General features: G+C 38.9%; 1 protein-coding gene across 1 annotated transcript in view; it reads left to right on the top strand.

Moving 5' to 3' along the window:
* The window catches only part of KPNA1 (karyopherin subunit alpha 1), a 57,337-nt gene that overhangs the window by 27,616 nt on the left and 6,085 nt on the right, over positions 1-23,636 (top strand). Inside the window, exons 7-11 of the mRNA XM_009639111.2 lie at positions 4,691-4,779; positions 7,212-7,311; positions 7,875-8,038; positions 9,187-9,265; positions 12,249-12,374. Of these exons, the coding sequence (XP_009637406.2) occupies positions 4,691-4,779; positions 7,212-7,311; positions 7,875-8,038; positions 9,187-9,265; positions 12,249-12,374 (558 nt within the window). The remainder of the gene's footprint in view (positions 1-4,690; positions 4,780-7,211; positions 7,312-7,874; positions 8,039-9,186; positions 9,266-12,248; positions 12,375-23,636) is intronic.

Below are 23,636 nucleotides of genomic sequence, written 5' to 3'. Positions count from 1 at the left end.
TGAGTGGGATAGTAATTCTGTAGAAGGAAATGTGAGTGGTAATATAATTTTGAGTATGTATCATAGCATAAACTAAAAAACAATATTTAATAATACTTTAACTTGGCTTACTGGCTAATCATTACCCACTGTTTTTGTCTTAACAGTAAGTCTTACAGACTTACACCACTGAATTTATCTTTTATTTCAAACTTCCCTTAGCGATGGCTCAGGAACAGGTACCAGTTTTACCTTATCTGATCATGATTTTTCCAGCAGTTATTTTTCATATTTATAAGCCAATTTTAATCTAACGTGTTGCACTGTTCTTTTGCATATGCTAGTTTCTGAGTTTGGTGTGATTCTAAATCGGAGGTTTTACAGAAGTCAGTGTGAGGGAATCTTTATACCTATGTTTGTTAAACATGTATTTTAATGCAATTATATCTTGTGTCTTTTTACAAGATCTGTTTCACATTAAGCTATGCAGGCTGACATTTAATTACCCTACTATCCTTTAACTCGTTTGTTGTTTGTATTGTATCTCAGTCATTCCCTCTGATCGGTGGTCAAACCATTTGGCATCCATTTTTCCCACCAAAGAAACAGTTTATTACAGAAGCTACATTTCCGTTATTTATGGAAAAACTCCTTGGTGACATCCCTCACCCCCCTTCTGCTTTTGGTGTACTGATTTTTAGATTTAGTCAGTGGCATATGTCCTAGTCTTCTTCCATGTATCACAATTTTTTTCTTCCAAAAGACATGTAGAAATTTAGATATGTTGGCCTGAAATTACTGATAAGGAAGGGCTCCATCGAAGTTCTTTAGACATGCTTAAGATTGATCTAGCTTCAGCAGTGTTTTAGCAGTATTCTCCTGAGTGCCCTTGCTGAGGTATTTAAAACCCAGATGTCAGCTTGGGTTTCCTTGATGAACATTGAATTTCCTTCAAAAACCATACAAGGTATTACACTCCCTGAGATGATTGAGATCATCTCACAGTGACAGATACGTGTCATTGTGCTCTGCTGGACAGCTGCTGGTAGCATCCCCAGCTGCCCTGTTCTCCTTTGGGAACATTTGTGGTTTTGGCTAAAGTAATCCACATGCTTTTCCCCTCAGTATTTTTCCATTTCTAGTTGCATTGCTATTCTTTTTGGTAACTGTCGTTTGTTTGGCAGAGGTGACCTGTGAGTCTGGTGTCCAAGTTCTGTTTGGCTTTTACATCAGCAGTCCTACTAACTAGGTCTTAGTAATCAAAATCAGGAGAAACAGTTGAGGCATGAGTATGACCTACTTTCTCTGTTTGGGTGGATGAGATGTGAGAAATAAGGAACTATGACCATCCCAGCCACTGAAAGAAGGGTGTTTTCTGTGTTGGGGTGTAGTAGAAATCACCTCCTAGGAACCTGGCCTTTTGGTATCCTTCCTTCTGTCCACTTATCCAATCACACTTGTATGCTAGCTCATCTTTACCATCTTCATCCCAACATTAGATCTCTTTCTCAAGTCAGCTGTCAAAAGTAGAGAAAGTGTTGATTCTCACTTCATAATATTTCTTCTCCACCATGAGGCACAGACTCTACACACTGTTAGTGGTTGGTTTAGCACTTAGTTTAAATATCCAAAGGCCTAATGAAATAACAGCTGAAAGCCTTCAGAATCCAGGGGGAAGTAGAGGGTTGTCAGAAAGCACATGGATTAGTCACAGGAGGCACCATATGGCTCAACAGTACTCTACAAAACTTGCACATTACTGTTATTGACTACTGAAGTTGTCCAGCACTGGCAGGAAAAACACTGGAGTTTAATAGTGAGCAAAATAAACTGGGGGCTTGCAACAATTCCTGCTCCACTACTAGCAATAAATTTAAATTTATACAGCTGTGTAAAACCAGGCACTTTCAATTGACAAAGCAGCATTTGCATTTTCAGTTTACACAAAAGAAGTAATGGAAATCATTGAGCATTATTCAGACAAACAAACTCTGAAGACACTTGTCATTGTTCACATGTCATCTGTGGGGATCATGACAGAGCATTGTATTTATAGCACTGTCTGATGCAAAGAGTTTAAATGGGCTTGACTTAAGTTCCTCGCTTATCTGAAGAGATAAAGTAATTCCTTAAGGAAAGACATCTTCCTTGTTGAATGAAACCTTGCATACTTTTCTAAAGATACCTCAGTTTCTTTGCATCTTGTGTGCTGTGAGTCATTAGCATTACAAGGATTTCTTGCAATATCCTCTCTTACCAGATCTCGTGATACCAGACTACTTGGCCATACTTCTCTTGCCATAAAAAAATCAAAGTGGGAAAGCAGTAGAGATGCTATTTGACTTTTCTAGTCAGACTTTTTGATGTGAGATTTGCTGTTGCAAAACCAGTCTGTCATTCAGGGTCAGAATGGATTCTTGGATTAAGTGATTATCGCTGTTGTCAACCCTAAAAATAGATATTGCTATAATGGCAGAAATAAAGTCCACAGACAAGTGAAATATGGCTTCTAGGGGTGTTATAACATGTGTAAGGGTGTCCAGGCAAGGAGATTTGTCCAAAGTTACCCACATGTTCAATAAAAGGAAATTATTGCAAATTCTAACTTTTTTTACCCCTAAACATTTTTAGAAGATCCGCAAGTTTATTTAGAAACAGCTGAAATCTTTAATTCATTCCTTGGGCTTCTCATTGCTGCAGAAATACAAGTATTGCAGTAAGAACGAGTGTGGCTTCTTACAGTTCTAATACGAATGAAGTTTTTCAGGAGGTGGCATATATTCTGTCTCTTAAACTAAATTTTTCTGGTAGCTGCCTTCTCTCTCTTGAGTTGATGAGGCTGCCAGACCTAGGGTTATACTGCTGTTTCAGACAAATTGTTGTCACAACAGTTGTAAAATAATAAGAATTGGAATGAAAAATAAGTTTTCATGGTGAAGATCAGTTTTGGGGGGACATTGTGCAGCAATGGCTGTGCTGTTTCACAGCAAAGGTCAGTACAGCCTGGTGCCCTGTCTCTGACTGTGGCTGACAGCAGAAGCCTGGAAAACAGTAGGAGAACAAAACAAACTAATCCTTCCCCAGAATAGTCTCCTAGTCTCTTAACAACTTGCAGTTTCGATTGATCCATCTGTGGTGATATTGGTAATACTGGTAGAGAGGAGGAGTCTTTATTTTGTATCTAGCAAGCTGACATCTGTAACTACATTTTGTATCTACATTTTGTATATAAATCTGGTTTTAGCTGTATTAATTTTGCAGGATTTGCTAGTGGTTTTGGGCCTCTAGAGTCTGTGTTTTAAAGCAGCATCTTTTTGCCACTGTTTAAAAGCATGTTACGATAGAAATCTAATGCAACAAATCAACTGACATTGTATCGATAATGAATAAATAAGTTTATTCAGATTATCCGAGAATTTCCTTTAGGTAACAAATTTGGCCTATTCTGTCAATTTTTTTAGAGGAGTAATTTCAAGTAGAGAGAGAGAAAAACATGTTTCTTTTGTGTGGGGAACTTGCATACATTCAGTTGGAGAAACAGGTGCTGTAATACATTTTACAGCAAATAAATACACTGTCTTCAACTGAAGAGAAATCTGGGGAGGACGTTCAGCTACTGTCCATGATAATTAGGATTGCTTTTGTTCTTTCTGTGCCGTATTGGAAGTATTTCCAGTGGTTGTGTAGACATTGTATGGGTCTTGCCAAATAAGCAGATACACGTATCTATTTGATATGACACTGAGCCCTCTGCTAACTTGAAGTAAATAGCAAACATGAGTTGCATACACCTTCTTGTGTGACAAAATACTGTCTGTAAATTGCATGGAATTCATAAAATGGCTTTTATACTTTTAAATTTTTTTCAGTTATAGCTCTCATACTAGTGGACAGTGATATCAAAACCACCACTTGACCCAAATGTATAAATCAAAACCAATTATATCTTTTATTCTCATCATATTACAGAAGATGGATTTCAGGCTGCTTTAATGATCGTCTGGTATCTTAGATTTTTTTTTTTTTTTCTCAAAATGAAGAGTTACAGTGGTACTGATGTGCAAGGGAGAAAATACCTGCATATATTTGCCATGCATATATCTTAAGAGGCGACACTGGTTCTGTCTTGTGTAGGTTTCTCTTAAAGAATATATGCCAATGTCCATGTGAACTCTTTGATTCTGAATATTGGTTTATCTTGCATATAGATCCTCATTTTCATCTTAGTTGGTGTCAGCATTCTTAATATGACTCTGTAAACAATGCATGCTTTTATGGCTTCTTAGGAAATACTAATACAGGCTGTTCCACATAAACATTTTTGAGTAGATACAAACTTGCTTGACCTGTGCTATGAACATCTGGACTTGAACCAATTCTGAACCAGGAGGAGTGTAGAATTAGTATGTTACTAAGCCTGAGGAAATAAGCTCATCTCTTACTGTGAACAGAACAAGGTTATGTCTGTCTGCAAAGTCTTTGGAGACATACATGTTGACTGTTTTGGTATTCCTCTTAGACCTATGTAAACATTCCTGAATAATATAATGAGCTTGGGTGTATATATGTAATACTCAATCAGAATGCATTCCCCTTCTATACATTGTCCAGGATCTAACAGTGAGAACAGAGTATCTCCCACTCTAATACATACACTAAACTGGTTGAATTGTGAGAACAAAAGCAATTACTATGCTGTTTTTCATTGCAGGCAGTATGGGCCCTTGGCAACATTGCTGGAGACAGCACTATGTGCAGAGACTATGTATTGGACTGTAATATCCTGCCCCCTTTATTGCAGTAAGTCTGTTTTAATATGTTTTCCAGAATTTTGCTTGAGTGTGTGATAAGACTGAAGTTTTGTTTTTTGCCTTGAAGAATAAGAGTGATTTTTTTTTTTTTTTAATAGTGGACTAATCAGATGTTTTAATGAGGACTCCTGAACTACTTTTGTAATGGCACTAAAATGGAAACATGTTTTAGGAGTGGCTAAGCTGGAACTATTTTATTCTACAGAGTGGGTGGATGCCTGGGCTTATTATAGAGTCATAGAATAATTACATTTGAAAGGCACCTCTGGAGGTCAGCTAGTCAAAGCTTTTCTTCATAGCAGGTGAGATCAGATTAGATTGCTCAACTACATAGCTAGTCAAATTTGGAATGTCAAAGATAGATTCCGTAACTACCTGGGGCAACCTGTTGTGGTGTTTGACCATGGCATGGTGAAAAGCAATGTTCTGATACTGAATCAGGATTTTTTGTTTTACATTGTGACAGTTGCCTCTTACCCTGTCACTACAAACGTTTGAGAAGGATCTGGCTTCCTCTTTTCTGTATCCACCAGTTAAATTGTTGTAGGTAGCAGTTATATATCCCCTTACACAGTCTCCTTCTAAGGCTGAACGAATCCAGGTTTCTAACCCTCCTGTCATGTCATTTCCCTAGACTGCTAATTATCTTGATGGTCCTCTGCTGAAGGACCATATTATTGCTGAAACAGTGACACCATCTTGTGTAGTCATGTCCAAATTAGGATTACTCTGTCCTTTGCAGACTCTGTTTGCAGCAGTGGAGTTCTCCAGTGCTCTCATAAAGACAGAGTTCTCAGAGATGAGAAAAACTGAGTTATTAACAGTTGTGGAAAAACTAGGTCTTGCCTTGCTGCATTTCTCCTGAGCCAGAGAACACTGTGGTTAGTCATTTCTAAGAGTTCAGGAAAACACCTTGTTTAGAGGCTTCACACTGTGTTTGACTTAATTAACCAACTCCACAGACATCTTTGTCAGTGCTGGGATTGATCTCGCATAAGGGGACTTGCAGTGTAACAGTAGCTGACGCAGCTTTGGTCAGTGTGATAGTCCTAATGTGAGAGGGCAGTTTTGGTATGCACATCTCATGAAGGTGTCAGTTTTGTAGTTCATAACATCGTTGGGCTTCCTGTGTCTTAATGGAGCAGAAGTTGAACCCTGCAGCTGGTGTGTGGATGCCACCCCTTAATAACTGCAGAAAGAGACTGTTTTGGGGGTGGTCTGTAGAATCGTGTTCTAACAGGAACCCCATGGGCAAGGCTCTCATATGCCAGGACTGGAGCCAGGGTGCACGGAAATTCTGTAAACGGTGCTTGCTGTGAGATACGTGACTGCCTTGAATGTTTGGGAAACCCTAAACCTGATGTTGTTTAACCTTGGCCAGCAACTAAGCACCACCCAGCTGCTCACTCACTCCCCCATGGTGGGATGGGGGAGAGAATCCGAAGAGTAAAAGTGAGAAAACTCATGGGTTGAGATAAAGACAGTTTAATAGGCAAAGCAAAAGCCATGTGCGCAGATAAAGCTAAACAAGGAATCAATTCATTGCTTCCCATGGGCAGGCAGGTAGGTGTTCAGCCACCTCCAGGAAAGCAGGGCTCTATCACGCATAATGGTTACTTGGGAAGACAAACACATAATTCCGAATGTCCCCCTCCTTCTTCACCCAGCTTTATATGCTGAACATGACATCACATGGTCTGGAATATCCCTTTGGTCAGTTGGGGTCAGCTGTCCTGGCTGTGCCCCCTCCCAGCTTCTTGTGCACCTGGCAGAGCATAAGAAGCTAAAAAGTCCTTGGCTGGTGTAAGCCCTGCTCAGCAACAACTAAACCATCAGTGTGTTATCAACATTCTTCTCATCCTAAATCGAAAACACATCACAATGCCAGCTACTGTGAAGAAAATTAACTCTGTCCCAGCCAAAACCAGGACACCTGATTATACGCATTTTCTGAGGATAAGTTTTGTTCTCCTTCACTAGCGAACATACGAAAGTGTAAAAGTGGGGCTGATAGTCTGAGACTGACATAAAAATGCAGTTCAGCAAAGAGACTACTCTCCAAAACTACCTGCACATCCTTCTACTTAAAGTAATTCTGTCACAGTTCTTGCACCTTTTGACTGTTAATCTGCCACATTAGTATCTAAGCAATTAAATGAACACATTTCTAGTGTAGTGGTTATTGTTCTTGTCAGGATACCAGGATTCATGTGCCTAGCATTTGTTGGTATCCAGACATCAAGCATGATTTTCCTTGGGATGTATTTTTTAGGGAAAAAAAACCCCTAGCATATTTTGCCCTGGTGTATGTTAAAATGTAGGCCTGAGTTTATTTTAATGATTCACGCAGCTCACCCTACAGGGTTGCCTGGCTCCGATTTTTAAAAACCAAGGTTGGAATTTTTTGTTGGTTTGTTTTAGATTGCTTTCAAAACAGAACCGTCTCACTATGACCCGAAATGCTGTATGGGCTCTATCCAACCTCTGCAGAGGGAAAAATCCTCCTCCAGATTTTGCCAAGGTAAGAGATGTTTGAAAGGAAATGTTTTGTGAGGTGGTGGTAGCCAAATAAGCAATAAGGGTGGTGAAACTTAAATAGTAGAAATATTTCAGAATTTCTCTGAAACAATGTACGGGCTTCTTACAGATGAAGTTTTTGAATGTATTTAGCCCTTTGGGCAGTTGTTCACAACCCCTGTTTTAATATAGCTGCATCCTAGCTTTTTGTTACTGTTCCTGAAAAGGAGGTGACCGTCCCACAGAAGAACAAAACTGTACATCTTGGCTGCTGTAGTGCAACATGTGGCACACCTCAGCAGACAAGTATGAGTTTAAGTTGCCAGACATTGTACTGTAAGAGGCTGAAGAATTCTCATAGTGCTTTTCTGCTGAGGTGCTCCTCTGTACTTGTGTAGCTACAGCCCTGCATAGAAGTGCTACCTAGGTCTGAAATTTCCTGAGTATTGAACCTTGAGACACCAGTGCCTAGTCCTATATGTCACATACAGAATTAACTGACATGTTAATAGATCTTCTGGCCCTTTTAATTGCACAGTGTATGTATCTCCTCTTAATGTCTTACAGGTTTCACCTTGTCTTAGCGTGCTTTCCTGGCTGCTCTTTGTCAATGATACAGATGTATTAGCTGACGCCTGTTGGGCTTTGTCCTATTTGTCTGATGGCCCCAATGATAAAATCCAGGCTGTGATTGATGCAGGAGTCTGCAGAAGACTTGTGGAATTGCTGATGTAAGAAATTTGTTCTGACCAAATGTACTATCCACTCTTTTCCCTAAAATCAAGGTTCCAGCAGTAGGAAATTTAATTAGATCTGTCTTGGAATGTAGTAATTTCCAAAAGCAAGATTTGAGTTTTAATTTTACCTGTGTTCATTCTTCTCTATTTATCACCAGTAACAGAAACAGTGGAACTTTTCTTGTACTAGTTTTGCTGTTTCTTAAGAGATTTTTTTTCCTTCATCTAACAGCTGCATTTTTGTAAAATCCATAATACATGCTAGAATTTCCTCTGTGCCATTGAGGTCCGTGTTATAATTACCTACCAATGAAATTGCTGAAGGATGTCAAAGATAGAAGTGTAAAATTTACTAGAATTGACAGTACCAGGGACTTGAAATGTAAATAATTTTCTAAACCCTTACTGTAGAAGAGTATACGCACGCTTTGGTCGGTGAAGTGTAGCTGTGGGAGTTGGGGTCAGGGAGGCTGGCCTTGTTGAGAGCCATTTCTTCAGGTCTAAGGAGAACATGGAGCATTCAGTTACCTAAAAATAAGAAATGATGGTTTTCAGTGATGTATGTAAAAAAAGATGTTAAGGCTTTTAAGATTAGAGCAAATCTTATGCTGGATTAACAAATAGAATGTATTACCTAAGGTACCATTTTATAAATAAGAGTTTTCATTTGAGAAAAAAATTCCTTACTTCACACTTCCTATTCCAATCCTGAATTAATAATGATGGGGGGATGCATATGATGAGAGAAGATGATCAAACAACTGTATGGGTTAAACACAGCTTCTATCTGTGTTCCTCTGTCTCATTTTCTGCCCTTGTGCGTGCTACATTAAGTGTGTTTCATAGTTAAAGCTAATCACTTTTTCCCTCACAAGGGTGCCTATACTCAGAAGTACTTGTGTTCTTTTAGTAACATGTTTTATTTTTATGCTGCTGAATGATATCTAAAGGCCTAAATATTTAGAAACACTAGAAAGATGCCATTAGTTTAAAATCAGAGTGTTTTGTTTCAAATAGTGAGAGTTGATTCAGGTTTAGCAGGGAAGTTTTCTTCTGGCTGATGGATGTTCCTTCCTTGAGGATGTAAAGATGGAGATGCTTTCAGGATGGTTAACACTTAGATCTTTCCTTGGTAATTTTAGGCACAACGACTACAAAGTTGTATCTCCTGCCCTACGAGCTGTTGGGAACATCGTCACAGGAGATGATATCCAGACCCAGGTATGGATTCACTTTCTCTTGTCCTGTACTGCAGTTCGTTTTTCTGTTAGTTGTGGTAACCTATTCACAAGCACCTGCTCTTGTTCCTTTTGCAGTTTGAAATTGGAGGATTGATGACACTAGTTGCCTCAAAACATGTGGTGGTTTTCATAGTTTTTCTGTTTAGTCCTGAACTGCTGGTGATTCTTATATAGCCATGTCTGGGATTTGTATAAAACTGTGCAATATCCTTCGAGGTTTGGGGTTTTGTTTTTTTTTTTTTGTGGTTGGTTTAAAGCAAGTCTGCCTCTTAGGCTGAATTTTATGCTGAATAACGTGCCATGGTAGGGCCATTGAAGGCCTGTCACATTTGATGCTGTTGACAGTCTATGATGAATATACCAAAAACAAGTTTCTGGTCAGATTTTGGATGGTATGTAGCTGTGTCTTGGCATATATTTGGAGAAGCATTGGTAGGAGGCAGTGAGTTCCCACCCCTGTATTGGAATTAAGCTGGGAGCCAGGAAACCTGATGCTTCAGAGGCGCTAGGCTGTCATCCTGCTGCTTGGTAGGTTTTGCAAGAGACAGCAGCTCCCATCAATTTTTAAAATCTGTGGGCGCAGAGAGTCCATGCCTTGCATACATGTGTTATCTGTGATCCTCTGGCTGGTGGCAATCTCTTTTTACACATAAAGCAGAAGCTCCAGCTTCTGCTATTGTATCGTATATTAAAGGTTTTTTCCCCCACTTCTTTGTGCATTCTGACACCCTTTTTTGAGGCTCAATTGGTAATATGAGGAAGAAAAGTACAGAGTAGCCTACTGCTCTTGAAACTCTACTGACTCTTGGCCTCCATCTGTAGTTCACAAACTAAAAAGCATGTCTTCACGGTGTAGAGCTGTCTGACAAATGCACAACCAAATTGGATTGAAGTGATAGGCTCAAAGAGGCTTGCTGTGGTGGGCTGTTGACTCTACTAAAACTGATGGCAGAAATTGGATCAAGAAGTGGTAGTAGCTGCGAATGGGAAGATGGGTGCAGTGGAGGCAGTGAAATGGACGTCCAGGAGGCAGTGGTAGCAGTTAGAGATGTGAGGTGCTGTGAAGAGTTTGAAGAAAGATGCTTTCAGTGAGGTGTAGATGCATAAAGCTTACGATTCCCCATGTAAAGTGTTAAATCACTCCTTCCAAACTTCCTGCCAAAGTTAAAATCCAAGTTCCTAATCTTGAGGCATCTTTCAGTGCTTATTTTTTGCTTTGTATAAATGTATCCTTAGGAACTATGTTGTTTTGTGACAATGAGGTCAGAGTTAAAGATGAGTTAGCAGCAGCAGGACACTGAATATCTTATCATTAGTGCTGGAGGAGTTTAAGACAATTTTTTGTTTGTTACAATATTTTTTCTGTAGCTGAATTGCATAGGCATTCTTGTATTTTTTTTTTTCAAAGGCATTTGTTTTACAGATCAGTCATAAGAATGATTGAGGTGCACTTTGTGATTTCATAGTTTCATTAAAAATAAAACCACAAGGGATCACTAAATCACATGTAATGCAGGCTATTAAATAATGCGTAAATCTTAGATTTTGATTCAAGAAAAATATTTAAACTTTTTTGTAGCACGCAATTTTTTAAAAGGAGCATACCATAAGCTTTTCTATAATTCTAGAGAACTGTTTAAATAGGATAGCTTGATAGTCGTGCCTGTAGCTTATGCTGTATGCTGAGGGGTATAGAATGCGTATAAAAATCCTTAATCAGAAGGAAGAGCCCAGCTTTGACAGTTAATACATTTCTGAGTATGAGCAACATACAAAGCAATTGCCTGAAAACTACTCTGTACAACCTCAGAAAACAAACCTGTTTTTACTTTAATCTCATTTCCAACTATTAACAATTGCCAGTGCTTGATGATGGCTAAAAACATAGCTACTGTGTGTGAAGAAAAAAAATAAATCAATCTTGTCCTGACACAATCCTGCACCATAATCTTTGGATTTTAAATCTTAATTTGGAGTAAAAAGGTTTTGGGAAGGGGGGTGGGGATGTAAGCAAGGGAATTCAGTCCACAGATTCCAAGATCAGAAGTCATCACCATGATTCAGCTTGAATGTCTCATCCTTTTGACCTCCACAAACAGACTGAAGAATTCCTCATAAAATTCTGTTCTACACTGTCTTTCCAAGCTGCCTGCTTTTGCCATGCAAGGCAAGCAAAACTACTGTGTTTCTTGGTAGGCTCTTCCAATTTTTGACTGACTTGTAAGAAGTTGGAATTTAATTTTAAAAATGAAGTCCTTTTTTCAGTCATTAAATCTTCTTGTGCCCTTTCAGAGGGTCAAAAACCCCTTCACTATCATACATGACTTAAGTATCCTGTCTTGCAACATCCCTGTTCTGGGGCATTTTCTCTTGTACTTTGGGCACTTAAAAATTTTATTTTGGAAATGCAGCTCTTCCTGCAACTTTTTGGCTCTAAAAAATTGTAAATTTTTACAGTTTTTTTTAATCAGAATTGCCCATTCATAATGTCACTGGACACAACACTGGCCAACAGTCTGCCCCACTGTGCCAGCTGATGTGGAAAACTGAAGTAGTTGGAGCTTTGAAATGCACAAAAATACAGAAAACAGGACAACGGGAAAATACTGTCATTTTGTTTGGTCATAATGGACTTGGTATCTTCTTGTGTTCAGGTCACACGAAATCATAACAAAGGCATGATCTCTTACCTGAATTAGTAGTTTTGCTAATTAGCTTTCCTGCAAACATTTATTTCTTAGTTCTTGCTGTTTTTTTGTTTTGTTTACGTGGTTTGTTGTTGGGGTGTTTTTTGTGTGTGGTGTGTGGGTTGGTTTTTTTTTTTTAACTTTCGGGGATCATCTGATGGGATATGTTTGTTAGATTTTGAAGGCATTGTATTCCTTGTTCCTGTGACTCTTTATCCTAAATTTCCACTAAGTTGTGGTTTGTTTAGTGTTTTGTTTTTTTTCTTTTGTATTCAGGTAATTCTGAATTGTTCAGCCCTGCAGAGTTTATTGCACTTGCTAAGCAGCCCAAAAGAATCTATCAAAAAGGAAGCATGCTGGACAATATCTAATATAACAGCTGGAAACAGAGCCCAGATCCAGGTAACCTTTTAAGCTATGATCAGTAATCTTTGTCCTGCAGGCTAGAAGCAACACACATCAGGCGGTACGCTGATTTTTGTGTGTAAAGTGCATATTTGTGTGTATACACAGGCACAGATATATAATTACATATAAACAGAAGTATATTATAGGCTCTGTGCTTATTAGACTATTTAATTGCCTAGTCATCTCTCAAATTCAAATGATTAAATTTTATAATCACCTACAGGTATAAGAGGCAGAGATGGTCATGCTAGAGAATGAAAAAATGAGGCTAAGCTCAAGAAAACCTTGTCTTCATGGTTTTGACAATCACTAAGATATAGAAATTCTTAAGTACAATAAGAGTAAGCTACGAACTCTGACAATCAAATAACTTCCATGTTTCCTGATTTCACCACCAGATACAGACGTCTACATTGTAAAATACTTTCTTTATTCCTGTGTATATTTTCTTCTAATTCCCAGTACAGACAGTTGTGCTTAGCCAAATCTAAAATTGCTATTTATTAAACTGAACAATAATGGAGGACATCAAACATGTTGCATTGGGATTCGTCCTTTCTGATTATACCAAATTTTGTAATCCCTTCATGTTAAGTGATGGCACACAGAAGCAAATGAAAGTCTCGCTACCTTATGTCAGACTTTACAATTAGGCCTTCAAAAGACCACATCTTTGTTCTGAGTCTGGAGTTAGTGTCAGCCGTCAGGAAGAATTCCCAGGACTTGTCTCCAGTTGGTATAAATGAGAGATTGACCGTTGCTTCCCCAGTGGAATTTTTTTCTTTGACTAGATAAAGAAGAAACTGCTAGATATATTTTGTTTTGCCTGGTTATGGAGGTTTTTCAGAACAGCTATACTAGGGGAGTTTTTTGCTTGGCTTTCAAGGACAGTGCCTCATTCCTTCTGTTTTTCAGAAGTGATGGAAAACCACATTGTAGTGAAACCAGGCTTTATCTCATAAATACACAGGGTTCCCATCAAGGCAGCTGAATGGAAGTCTCCTCGTGTAAATAAAATTTAATTCTTCTGAAGTTACGTATCTCAATGCTCTTCTCCCCTGCTGGGTACAGAGAGTATTTTCAGAGATTGCAGAGGATGTGTGGAAGTCCAGTTGGATATATCTATTCTTTGAGGAATAGAAATAAATAGCAGAAATATTGGACATTAGAAGTACTTGTCTCGCTCATTAGTAACCAGGCAGAAACAATGCATGTTCACACAGAAACTAAACCAAATCCCATAATACATTGGCAAAAGTGGCCAAGGACTACTTCTTTCCTCCATATCCTTTTCCTTGGAAGGCAGCCTGATACTTGCTAGTCTTACGTCTGATGGCTCTGGATTATTCATTCTATATGACCAGAATTAGCATGAAGTGATTAATCCTCTTCACCCAAGGGATGGAATTACTTTTCTTTATGCAGAAAACTTACAGGAGACTGTAAAAAGGCTGCATGTTTTTCCTGAGGAAAAAGTGTATTATACCCTTTGCAGGTGGCACTTGCAGGTTACACATTCTCCCTTACAAAGAACATTCAGCTGCTGAAGGGGGCAGAATAAAGCCTTAATACCTCTTCATCTCAGAAAGCATAGGAAATAAAGTTAATACTTTTGTGGAAGATAACTTGGTCTCTGCTAAAGCTTCCTGGAATTACAAGTGAATGCTCATCTAACTTCAGAGATGCTTATGTTAGGAAATGTGTAGGCAAGAAGACAAAACTTACGAAGATGGAAAGCTGTGTAGGTCCTTCTTGTCTGATGTAAGGATGTGACTAAGATGGAAGTGGAACTGTGAGCAAAGAAACCTCCTACAGTGGTATTTGCTCCAGCTTTCTCAGTCAAGATCTTTCTTTTACCACCGAAGATGATGTTTTTTGCCAGATACAGAGAATGATATGGTTACTTAATATAACCTTGGCAGAGCTCCAAGAATTTTGATTCTGCCTTTATTGTGGCTTGTGTGTTAACCTGTGGATTAGCTGAATTTCTAACAAAAAGTGCTGTATAAAATCAGCAACTGTACTACTGTTTTTTTCCTGCATCAGCAATTGCAATTGCTGTGCAATTAGCAGTGCTGAGAAGGTAGTTGCTAGTGCTTGTACTAAGGTAAAAATGTTTTTGCCTTTGCTTTTCTTGCAGTGAAGAATCTTTTGGCTGCTTTATCCATGCTACTACCACCTTAGAAATAGGGAGGAAGCAGTATTTTCTTTCTACAAGACCATTTCTGCTTTTTCTGGGAAGTCTTAAGTCTTTCTGAGGAATAATCCAGCCCAATAAATTTTCTTAACTTTGTGGTTTTTTTCCCCAAGTTTATCAGAGTTGCTTCAGGATGCACAGTCATATAGGAATGTTGCAGACTTTAGAAAAAGAGCAGCTTGGGAAAATCGGATATCCATACAAGTCATTCCATAAAGAAATAAGTATCAGAAGTGGCAATAGAAAGTAGAGTTTGTTATTAGAGCATTTTTTCAAAACTTCAGGATCTCTATTTTCATATTCTTGATCTACTGGAGATACAGTTGTGAAGAGTCCTACAGGTAACTTAAATTCTAGTGCACCAGAAGCTATTTCAATAGTGTATTCACTTCTGTGACTTCTACCATAAGTATTCACTGTACCATGTCACCCTGTTCAAGTGAAGGAGTAAGTGCCTGTCCTTGTTTGCACAGTATTCTTACTCCTGGTATCCACTACTCAGACATGTAAAAGCAAGGCTTTAGATGGAGAGTCTTAACTATGCCCTTGGTAATCCTCTGTCTTCTAAACTGTTGTCACATCTTTATTTGAAAACAAGTAAGGGTGAAATAATCTCATGTGTTAAAACAAAGTTTGCCTAATCTAGCTAAACAAAATCATTAGGCACATCTATATATGTGTGTGTTTTAGTAGTTTTTAAGGGTTTTGGGGTGTTGTATCACCAGTTTAGATCAGCCCTCTTTCTACTGAGAACACATTAGAGTTGCTTTGTGACTTGGAAAGGTGAGGTGGAAGGTAGGGACAGGGAAATGAATGCTATGAGCCATTAACATTGCACCTTCATTTCTATCAGGTGATTCTTCAGAAGTATAAAAAAAGCCTTAACTTTGCATAGAAGAATCGTTGTGTGGGGGTAGAACCTTTCTTTCTTGGGATTCTTGCACCAGGAAGAAAACACAGGGTCAACCATATCACCAAAATACACATAGATTTAAAAGAATCCAGCTTAAAGCAACTGCCTTAGGATGTGTCACAGACAAGGTTGGAAGCATGTTGATGCATTACTCAAGTCCAGGGAAAAAATGTGAGAAGCAGCTTCTCAAAAGTGAAAGCTGTATTTAATTTAATAATCCCTCATGCCCCATTCAGACTAATTGAGCTGCTTTCGAACTCCGAGCATGCGCATGCTCTGTAGTGAAAAGCTGACTGCCCTAAGTGCGTACCCAATTTAATTTATACTGGCAGTTATAAAAATGACATTAAAAAAAAGTGTTTCTGATTCTGACCAGGAGATAACTATCCTGGTAATTATGACATATTGCAAATCACATCCATCATGAGGCTTAGATTTTTGGAACTGCAGAAGGAGGCCCAGTAGAGGAAAGTTTTGAAGTAAAGGACCTGGAGAATGTTTACAACATGCTTGATCAGAGATGTCGAGGGCACTGTTTCTTGGAAGTAAAATTGGCAATTGCAGGTGTAATTGCAATGATTATCTCATGTTGAAAGGAAAGTCTCATCACAGATGTGTAACGAATTCCAGAAATGCTCTAATTCTTTAGTTTCTAGTCTCAACCTAGAAAATGTCATGTGGGGTACCAGGTGTGATGAAACTTCCTTTCAGCTCCAGAGCTGATAGATCTGCTTTTCTCAGAAAACTCCTTCTCTGAGGTATTACTTCAGACAGCTCCTACTCAATGTCAAAATCATTGCACACATTTGAGCTGAGAAACACTTTAAAATAATTTCTGAAGTTGGAAAATGCTATTTGGTAAAGTCTTTCTTGAAGATGGCCTTATGCTAAAATGGAGAATAAAAGCCTAGTCTGTTTTCAATAGCTGTGAGGACAAAGGATAATTCCCATCTGGGAAGAATATCTGATTTAACTAAGTTCATGGATGAACCCATTTCATCTGTGAGTTGAGGTATTTTTTTCTTTCTCTAAATTAATTTCACATTGTGATGAATTAAAACATTACTTCTTGAATATTGGCCTTCCTTACAGAAGGAATTCTAAAGTATTAGATGCATCTCTAAACTAAACAATTATGTTCCTTTTCCCCTAGTCCCTCCAAATTGCTCAACAGTTCCTACTAGAGGTCGTAAACTGTAGCCAGATCTATACCAGTCTCTGTGATACTAATTGGATTTTGAACATGCACAATCTTTAGCCAGAGATCAGACAAGAATAATTTCAGCACATGGTAATTCTTTTTTTCCTGAAAGTTAAATGTCTGTCTGGCATAGTAAACCACACTATTGCAAGTTACCAGCTGATCTAACTAGTGGGTTGTTGCTCCAGAGCAGTTGGGATGTTAAAATACTGTGGAAACTTTGGGTAGTGCTCAAGTCATAATCTAGCCATTCCTTCCGCACACCAAGAAGAAAATGAAATATATTGGTAAATCTAATAGGTATTTTACCTAACCATTATTAACAGACAGAGCTATATTTAGTGTTGTTTAAGATTGCATTGGGTTACACTCCCTCCATCCACCCAGTCTAAAGTATAGAAATATAAAGTTAGAGGGAAGGACTTCTATATTCATTTCCACTTTCATACTGCCTACAATGCTGTTTGGTAGCACACTCCAAAGGCTTTCACTGCCATTTCTAAAAGATAAGATAGCAGCCTGTCACCGTTAGATTTGCACTCAAAACACAATCAAGTAAACCTTTTCTGGTGTTAAGGCAATGTAAGTTAACGTGCATGAAATGTGTGAAAGTAAGTGCCGAACTTTCTTTTGTAGCTAATATTAAAGCACAGGAGGTTTGGGGTGTTCTTCCCCACCAAAGGTGGAAGTGAAAGCCTTTCAGAGTGTGTTATCAACCGTGCCTGGGCAACAGAAAAGTGTGGTGGAATACAGCAGTCTTTCCCCTCTTTATTTCTGTGCTTTTAAGGTTTGGGTTGGATGTGTATATCCTGATGCAGTCGTGATTGTCACTAAGTATAGTTTTTGTTTGTTAATTTCCTAGTTTGTATACAGCTTTGCTGTACTTCAGTGGATAGCTTCCCCAGTCAGGGAGAAGGGGAACTACATCTTCCTGGGAGTCAGAAGGAGAACTACACAACTGAAGCTAAATCCTGACTGTCGACCCTTCTGAAGGGTATGAAAGGCTATCACATACCTCAGAAAATGTTCTGTGTCTAACTTCGCAACCCGTTGAAAAGCTATGAAAGGCAATACATCAGACACAATCTTCCATATCTGACAGTGAAGACGTCATAGGAGTTCTCTCCTGTTGGCAGGTTAAGAAACTTATCACTTCTTTTGTAATATTTCTTAAATTCTCACAAGAACCTCTGAAAACCGAAGTATGGCTAGGCATGGTAGCAACAGGATCTGTGCTGTGTTTTTTCCTTCTTTAGGGTTTCCTATCCTTACTGAAATGTGACATGGGCAAGTGTAGCAAATGATACATTGCCTGTCAGTTTTAAAGACTCTGGAATGAAATACGTTTTTACAAATTGGGGTAAAGATGCAAGCTAAGAATTATCAGAGGTCCTTCTCCAAAAAGACCATAGTAACACTGGGGACTTGGAAGAGGAATGATATGACTCACACAGAGTTGTGATTTAGACAGGCAAACTGTGTCTCAAATTACTTAAATGTAATGGGTGTTTGGCTTATGCCAGTTTGCACAAGTGGTCTAAAATCTTCACATGCTTGTGGTGGCAGGACTTCCAAAAGTGTCTCAATTAGGATCAAAATACGGTATAGCTGATGAGGTCATATTTGTTTGAGGACGACCAAAAGAAAGAGTAATCATTTTCAGGTTTAAGTTTGTGTTTAAGTATGAAATCTGTTTTTAAGCTTCTACATGTGGTGAATCCCATATATCATACCACACAGGGTGCAGAAAAGCTAGAATACCTTTAATTCCTTTATTCTGCTTGAAAACCTCAGCAGTGTATATTGCTATCTTTTTTTTTGTATGATGGACCCTGAAAGCTGGACATGCCTCAACAAGGTGCTGTTCATTATAGAGCAGGTTCTTCCTGACAGCAATAGCAACCTTGTCTAAACTGGCTGGATCTTTTGCTTTATACACAGTTTGGAGTATATAGGCTTAGGTGTCTGTCAACAACATAGAAGTCCATTAGAACTGAGATCTGAAGTGCTTTCTTTGTGACTCTCAGATGGCAGTGGTTTTGTACTCATGCCATCATGTTAAGTAGCTTTGGCTTACAAATATTTGCTATGCTACTTAAAAAGCAGTTGTAAATTGAATCAATAAACAAGTTAACTGGAACACAAGTAACTGAGAAGCCTCTATGAACTGAAATTTCCAGCCAGGAAGAGGAGATCATAGCAGTGGGGCTATGTTCACAGCTGCCAGCTATGGTAGCAACTATAATCTTGATTTGTTAAAGGTAATGAGAGAGCTTGCAGGACCAGGAAAAGAGTCACGCTATAAGACTTGGTTCCTTTCACATTTATGTGATGAATCATATGTAGACACATGATGCCAAAACTTGCATGCTTAAATGTATGCGTGTATTTTTGCATACCATAAATCGTTTATTTGTGGGAACGCAAAGGAGGAGAAGCAAATTCACTTGATATTGACCAGCTCAAAATGCTAATTTGATATACTGCTACTGAAGACCTGCTCCCTAACAATGACTACAATGTATTGAGTCAGCATCCATGCAGATGTAACAAAACTCTGCAAATTCACTTTTATCCAGCTTCACTCTTTAAAAATCAGATACTGTAAAGTGAAGAAGCTTGATTAAAATAAATAAGAAGGATTGTATGCTTCCAAGAGACAGGCAACCCTCTTGGATGTCTACTGCACAGGGATACCATCTATTTAAAACAAACAAGCAAACAAAAACCAAACACAAAGAAGTTTACACTTCAGAAGTGAGGGTCAGATTTGCTGAAGGACCAAGCATTACAATTCAGTTCAATTTCAAATTAAATTTGAAAATTCAGATTTCAATTAAAATTTTATTTCAGTTTTCTGAAAGACTTGCAGTTGCAAGTCAAGATGGGGTTAATTGCCAAGAAATGCAGATGGATGTAGTTAGACACAAATTTCAGTATTATTTTAGTGTATTGAAGGATGGGCTCTGGATTACCTTTTATTCAGAAAAGAGCTTTCTAATGCATTTTGAAGATACCACCTCAGTGCCTAGTAGTAGCAGCCTGCCTAGTAGTAGCAGCCTAAAACCAATGTAAATATTAGAAATCATCAGGAAAGGGATTAAAAAAAAAAAACCAAAAGGGGAATCCTTACTCTTGTTCTAGTATAAATCTTGAATGTTGACCTGAATGTAGATCCATCTTCAGAGCATGTGGTAGGAGTGGGTGGTAAGGAGGGACCATAAAATGTTGACTGGATTCCATATGAGGAAAGACTTCGTAGACTATGAGACAAGTGAAGGGAGATGTGGCGTAATGCTGTAGAAACATGAGGGGCATCTGAGAAGGTGAACGAGGAATGATTGTTCTTTGGTTTTGAGCAAGATCCTTGAAGGAAGAGCCATTGGAAATTATGAGATGCTGCATTTAGGACAAATGAGAACATGTCTTCTCATACAGGTGTAGCCAAACTGGAACTCATTGCTGCAACTGTGAATACTTAAAAAGAGGAAAAAGAAAAATAAACATGACTAGAGTCTGCACTTTCCTGCGCATCTGATGTTGATTGCTGTTGGAAGCAGGATGTTAATATGTTCTGTTCTTACATGCAAGCACAAGAGTAACATGGATTGGAAAAATCCATATAAAACAATACAGATTGTGGTGTATTTCTTTAAGTTTTGGTTGCCCTGTTTGGCCTGCTGTTACACTGCTTGAAAAATTCCAGTCACATTTAGAGGGCATAGATAAATGCAAGCGTTACAATGCATCAGCAGCTCAGAAGGAATGTTTAAACATCCTTTACTTTATGGCACGTATACCCACTATTTTCATGAATGGCCAAGGCACTTTGTTTTTTGAGGAATAGTGGAACATTTGAATAGGTAGCAGAGAGTGAGATCTACAGCAGTTTGTACATCAGTCCTTAGCTTACAACTTTTTTTCATTTCTTTTTTCTTTCACATGTTTTTAAAGTTCTTGTTAAACTGAAACCGCTTAACTGTGTTCATTTTGTTTGAAAGCTATGCTTATCTTGAGCATTTTTTTATGCTCTACATTACTTTAGTCTTCAACCCGCTTCCACATGTCAGGCACACAGAGTATAGTAATAGTAAAAAAGTCAAGTAATTCAAATTAATGCTTTCTAAATCCTCAAAAGTTTTAGGTACCTCATCCTGCCACAGTCCTTTAGGGTTTTGCTCTGCCTGAAGTTTGCTTTTTCCTTAAGAAGGAAAAAAAAAAAAGCCCAAATTCTATTTCAGTAGTTTATTATTTTATCACTTACAAGGAATTTAATTGAAGGGAAAACATGGTCTGTTTCCACAGTAACTGTTGTTCCCTTGTAAAATGTCACAGAGCTAGCAATCCTTAAACATTGGAGTTTGCTTTCAAGAGTAACTGCTGTGGTCAAGGCTGCAAGACATAGAATGTAAATAATAGATTCTGCTAGCACTTTTTCTGTGTTAATGCTTGATTGTTTCCACCCTTGTTGAGATTAACTGGACTTTTGAAATCTAGTGAAAATATTAAGGGTAAAGCAAACTATCTTCTGATCTGGTTAATGTTTTTTTTTGTTTGTTTGTTTTTGGTTTTTTTTTTTTTTTTTAAATCTAAGCTCTGAAACTTTCAACTGCCAGCAGACTGCTAGTTGAAAAGCTTTGCTGTACTACAAAGGGACAGTTAAGTACCTTTAACTGGGACTCTCGCTACGGTGAGGTGGTGACAACACTTACACTGCACATCAAGCAGTAGGAAACGTAAAATATAGTAACTGATAATCTGCTTCTCTCTTGAGCCAGTCCCTGTCAGTGAAGTGCCTTATGAGAGGCTGCAATTCATCGTGGTGTTTTAACCTGCTTGCTTGGGTAAAGATAGCCAGCTTCACTGTAGGGCAGAAAGTAGACAAGGTGGCCATAACCTTTTATACAACAGAATAAGAAATAGAAATAAGTAGAATTAGAAATAAGAGCACTCACCCAAGAGATGCGAGAAGTGAATTCAGTTCCTCCTGAAAAGATTCAAATGCAGATTTCTCCGCTCTGAGAAGAGTAATTTTACCCACCAGTCTTTGCATTGAAGGCAAGAGTTCAAAATTGATTGAGCCAGAAGGAAAACAACAGCAATCTGTTGTGATTCTCCCACTTCCTGCCCTCCCATTGCTAGTTCGCTTTATTCTGGAATTCTACTATTTTACAAGTTTAAATTGAAACACTTTAATGTAACTTTTTTTTTTTTTTGGCGTTAAGGCTCAAAGGATGTTACTGTCTGTCAGCTAAGGTGTGCTGACTTAGTTGCATGCTATCATGCTCTGATTTTAGTACTTACTAAAGAAGGTGGTTCTAAGGAGACACTTTCTAAGGAAATAAATCTCATGTAACAATTTTCTTTTGGGGAGAGGATTTAAGAAGCAATAATGAGATTTTTGACTTGTTCTTTGCTAGAATAGTAAAATACAAATACCCTCGTGTGTCCTATCCTAGATCTATATCAAGCTCTTTCAGTAGAGAATACTTAACGTCCTTTGACACACTGTTCTTATACAGGCTTCCACCTGAATAACACCCTTGTATAGCACTACCTGGACTCACATAAGATGCAAGTGTAGACTGCCAAGTCCCTTTTCTCCTCTCAAGATGCTCAGGACTGAAGTTCACTAGTGAAAGCACACATGCCTTCTCTCTCTAGGTCTACAGCTACACATGTGCATTCACGGATCTCTTGAATATCAGCATGGGCTCTTGGCCCATCTACTATCCATGCCTGGATCTTGAGCTCTTTTAACTCACTCTACTTGTCTCCTACTCACAGGCTAGTCCAGCTCAATTCTCGCAAGCAAACAGATGCACACATTTGTCTCCAGCATCCTCACAGTTGCAGATCCCTTGAATATCAGCACAGACCCTCTGTCCATGCCTGGATCCTGGGCCTCCTCCTTGCCGCCAAGTCCAGCTTGAAGTTTGACAGCAGATTATGTATATCGTGCTCCTCTACTCCCACCACCATGTTTGCAGAACATGTAAATTCCCCCCACCCCATGGAGCTGGTGGCCAGGCACATGGATCCTGTGACCTGCAGTCCCACTCCAGCTGAGGTGTTGAGACCCTCAGCTTCACCTCAGTCCCCTGAGCAGCTGGCATCCAGGCACATGGGCCCTATGGACTGTCTGTCAACCTGCCCCAGTGGCTGATGCTGGAACCCTCACCTGCTCCAGTTGCAGGGGGCCCTTCACCCAAGGTCTGACACCAGTTGCTGGCCCTGAATTCACCCTTTCTGGGCGCCCCAGGCACGTGCTCCCTAGTCCATGGCCCCTCCTGCTACTGATGCCGAGACCCCCACCCTTTCTAGGTGCTGGCCCCACAGATGCAGCGTTTTCTTCTGAGGTCTGATTTAGTTCCTGGCCCAGATTCATTCACGCTGGTCTGGGCTGCTAGTACCTAATCTTTACCACACTCATGCAGGCTAGAGAGGGAGATTATGTGGTAAGATAGTTAAGAAAGGAATCATTATTAAGTTATGTACAGTCCCACTTTTTCCTGTCTTATGAGTTACAAAGTCCAGGCTGGCTCTCTGCAAAGCTGTGCCTGTAGTTTCTTAATGGCCCATTAATTAGTGACTGGAGACTTTCTCTCTTTGTGATTGTGTCTCTTATCCCTTGTCCACCAGGTTTGTGTCACCCTGTGTTTTATTTGTTACTTTCCTGTTAGTTATATCTCCCTTTGAGCTGAAAAGCTCCTTCATCTGATAATCTTAATGAAGCAGATGCTCTCGTGTTCCACATACCCTTACAGTATGTTGCTTTTGTGTATTTTTACAAATTAAGTGTTTTTCCCAGTAAAGTATGTCGGGGGGGAAATGCATCCTGTTTTTTGAAGATATTTTGTCTTTTTTTTTTAAATAGCTGGCTCCTGTTTATGACCTACTGCTTCCAGCATTCATGTTCAAAAATTCCAGTTAAGGACTTTGCTG

This window comes from Egretta garzetta, unplaced genomic scaffold, assembly GCF_000687185.1.
Source record: "Egretta garzetta isolate BGI_Z169 unplaced genomic scaffold, ASM68718v1 scaffold85, whole genome shotgun sequence".
NCBI lineage: Eukaryota > Metazoa > Chordata > Aves > Pelecaniformes > Ardeidae > Egretta > Egretta garzetta.
Note: the sequence above shows the minus strand (reverse complement) of the source record. Positions and strands in the feature narration are given on the sequence as shown.